At 69.9% G+C, this 3,403-nt stretch overlaps 1 protein-coding gene across 1 annotated transcript; it reads left to right on the forward strand.

Moving 5' to 3' along the window:
- Positions 1–902: 902 nt before the first annotated feature.
- Positions 903–2,630, forward strand: LOC100351570 (galectin-7). Its single transcript, XM_008257257.4, has 4 exons — positions 903–997; positions 1,375–1,463; positions 2,050–2,251; positions 2,463–2,630. The coding sequence occupies exons 1-4, from the start codon at positions 992–994 to the stop codon at positions 2,574–2,576; spliced, it is 411 nt and encodes a 136-aa protein (XP_008255479.2). The 5' UTR covers positions 903–991; the 3' UTR covers positions 2,577–2,630.
- The last annotated feature ends 773 nt before the right edge of the window (positions 2,631–3,403 follow it).

A 3,403-nucleotide genomic window follows, 5' to 3' on the forward strand; every position in this document is an offset into this window, starting at 1 on the left:
CGACTTGCCCCTCCCAGCCAGCTCCAGGCCTCTGCCACCTGCTGGGTGGGGCAGGGGGGGCTGTGGGGGTGGGGTGGAAACTTCAAGGGGCTGCTGGGGGGCAGTTTCTACTCAGCTGCCTGCCCTCCCCACCATCTAGAAAGATCTTTCTGCCTCCCCCCCCAGAAGTCTCCCTAGAATGGGGGTGGGGCAGATGTCCCCTCTCTGTTAATGTTCTCGGCCTGTGGGGAGCTGGGCTGCTTCGTCCCCTCACCCCGTCCTGCACCTGGCGGGGGACGCTGGCAGTGGTGCTGGGTGGAGGGACCAGGGGGACAGGCAGGGAGACAGGCGGAGACGCACCAGGTAGTGCACGCTCACACCTGCCCGCTGCGGCGTCTCGTGGAAGCCGTCTGTAGAATGAGGGTGCAGCTACTCCCGGGATGGGGTGCGCTGTGGCTGTCTGTCTCGGGCAGCTGCTGGGCGGAGCCAAGGCTGCTTCCCCCCTTGGCTGAGCTCCTGCTAGGTCTAGGAATGAGCTGGGGCTGCAGGCAGACTGGACGCCACAGGCGGAAATCCGCTCCGTGCGTCTGCCTTTGCCGTCCTCACCAGGCCCCTGCGGGGTCCCAGAGACACCCTCAGCGTGGGTAGGGGAGAGGGGCCTGGGGTGGCAGCCCCCACCAGGCCTCTGGGGCCCCGCCTGCCAAGGCCTCAGTGAGCCTGAGCCCTCCCTCTGCAGGGCCTGCAGCTCCGGCCTCCTGTGCGGTGTTAATTCTCAGAATGATGGCTCCCAGGGCCCCAGTGCTGGAGCCGCCAGGCAGCAGTGCAGGGCCCTCCATGAGGGCGGCTCCAGCCAGCCTTGCCCGCCTTGCCCCAGGGCCAGGGTCTGTGCCAGGTGTGGGCAGTGGGCGGGGAGGGAGGGCTGAGTCACCAGGGCGGGCCCTGCCCTGCCTGTGCTTAAGGTGCCCCCTCAGTCTCCCCGCTGCCACTGCTGCTGTCCCACCCACCGCTCACCATGTCCGTGAGTGCTCCTGAGGGGCTGGGCCTGGGGGCTTGGACCCAGGCTGGGGCTCGTGGGAGGGGCTGGGGCTGGCTGAGGCCTGGGGTTCAAAGGAGGAGTTCCCCTTGCAGGGGGCCGTGAGCCCGCCGGGGCTGTGGCCTCGGGGCTGCCCCTGCCCGCCCCGCTGTCCCCTCTGCCTGCCCTCTGCTCCCTGGGTGCTGTCTGCTGGAGCACGCGTGTTTCCCTGGGTCTCCCGCACTTCCCTGTCTCTCTGGCCCTCCCTCCCTCCCTCTCTCCCTCTGTTCTGGCCCTGGTCTCTTCCCTGGTCTCCTGCCCCTCGCTGGTTCCTGGGGGCTGCCCTGCCCTCTGTCCCCTGGTGACTCCCCCCTACCCCGCAGAGCCTCCCGCACAAGACCTCCCTGCCCGAGGGCGTCCAGGCCGGCAATGTGCTGAGAATCCGGGGTGTCGTCCCTGACAAGGCTGGCAGGTGAGCCCCGGCCTTCCAGCTGAACCCCAGCTCCTGCTGTCCGGAGATGGCATCCCTGCAACCATCTCTACCCCCAGGGTTGGCGTATGCAGGCCCCTCCTGGCCTACTGACACCCACCCATGGGCTTCTTCCCCCACCTACGGCTGGACCCCCACTGCCTAAGACTCTGGGGCCCAGGGCAGCCTGGGGTGTCCTCACTCACCGAGCCCTGCATGTCTACAACTCCAGGATTCCCTGAGTCCCGCAGGCGCCCCCCACCGTGGAGGCTTTGCCCAGCCTTGCCCAGAAGTCCTGGCTTCCAGGGGTGGGGGCTTCAGGCCTCCTAGAGTTTGGCCCATGGCAGCCCCCACCCCACCCTACCAAACCTGGACAGCTCCCAGGCTCCTGGCAAAGGAGGGATCCCAGCCAGGAACACAAGGCCCTGGTCTGGGTGGCTGGCAGCCAGGGCCCTCTTGTGGGGCGTGGGACACCGTCCGGTCCACGGGCACTCGGGGGTGCCCTGGAAGTGGCAGCCCACCCCACCCCCCGGAGGATCGGGATTTTGGCGGGGGGTCATGGACCCGCTCACCCGTCCTGGCCCCACAGGTTCCACGTGAACCTGCTGTGCAGCGAGGAGCAGGGCGCCGACGCCGCCCTGCACTTCAACCCGCGGCTGGACTTGTCCGAGGTGGTCTTCAACAGCCTGGAGCAGGGCGCCTGGGGCAAGGAGGAGCGCGGCCCGGGGCTGCCCTTCCGGCGCGGGCAGCCCTTCGAGGTGCTGCTCATCGTCACCGGCGACGGCTACAAGGTGCGACCCGGGCCTGGCCCGGCGCGGCGCTGGGGGAGGCGCCCAGCCCCTGGGTTCTCCCGCGCGGCTCCCTCGGGTGTTGGCGGCGGTAGGGCCGGCCGAGGGGGGCGAGAGCCGGGCCGAGGGTGGGGTCCCCGTGGAGGGCCCGGGCCGCCCCCTGCTGGTCGCGCGCAGTCGGTGCGCGGGTGCCAGTCCTGCCCCTGTCCCGCAGGCCGTGGTCGGGGACGCGCAGTACCACCACTTTCGCCACCGCATGCCGCCGGCGCGCGTGCGCCTGCTCGAGGTGGCCGGGGACGTGCAGCTGGACTCGGTGTGCGTGTTCTGAGCGGACGCGGGAGCGGCGGGCCCGGCTGGGGCTGCAAATAAAGCGTAAACCGGTGGTGCCTGTGTGTGTCCCTTCGTGTGCGCGAGGAAAGCGGGCTCAGAGCGGGGCCCACACAGGGATCCTGCGCCCCTTCTAGGATTCCTGTCCGGGAGTCCGGGTCGTGGCATGGGCGCGAGTGGGAGTGGGGCTGGCCTCACATCTGGGTTTGAGAAGGCAGGAGCCTGCGGCTGGGGCTCATCTGCGGGCCTCGTGGCCGGAGAGTGGCTGGACAGTTCCTGGGCGTCCCTTCCGCAGGTGCCACAAGTGCGCCGCGAGCCCCTCCCTTCCGGGCCTCGGTCCCTGGTCCCCCTAGTGGGAAAGGATGACAGTGCCCTGGCCCCTGGGTTCCTGGGCCCCTGGATCTTCTGAGTCCTCTGCATCTCACCTGTCCCATTCCCTCCCCGCCCCCGGGACATGAGCGACACAGGCGTCCCCGGGTTCCGCGCCGGTTCCTACGCGGGAACAGTGTTCTCGCAGCCCGGAGCCCGCATTGCCGGCTGCACCTGCGCCGAGGAGCACGGTGGCGTCGCGGGCCCTGCCTGGGGAACCCCTTTGGCTGCGTGTCTTTCTCTAATCCGACAGCCGGGACGAGCAGGGGACATGGCTGCTCCAGGGCACCCCAGTCGCCACTGTGACTCCCAGGGCTCCGCCGAAGGGAGAGAAGCCAGGACCTGCACACCCCCGCGCCCTGCGGCCCCGCTGGGCCTGCCTCTCCGCTGCCGTGGCTGGAAGCCGCTCCGGGAGTCCTCTGCAGCGCCGGACGGGTTTTGGGTGCGGGCCAGAGCAGG

This window comes from Oryctolagus cuniculus, chromosome 18 (assembly GCF_964237555.1).
Source record: "Oryctolagus cuniculus chromosome 18, mOryCun1.1, whole genome shotgun sequence".
Lineage (NCBI taxonomy): Eukaryota > Metazoa > Chordata > Mammalia > Lagomorpha > Leporidae > Oryctolagus > Oryctolagus cuniculus.

Excerpts from the sequence above, each read along its gene's own strand:
- LOC100351570 (XM_008257257.4), top strand. Across the intron at positions 1,464-2,049 it reads GTCCCTGACAAGGCTGGCAG|GTTCCACGTGAACCTGCTGT; the intron begins GTGAGCCCCGGC and ends CTGGCCCCACAG. Across the intron at positions 2,252-2,462 it reads TCACCGGCGACGGCTACAAG|GCCGTGGTCGGGGACGCGCA; the intron begins GTGCGACCCGGG and ends CCTGTCCCGCAG.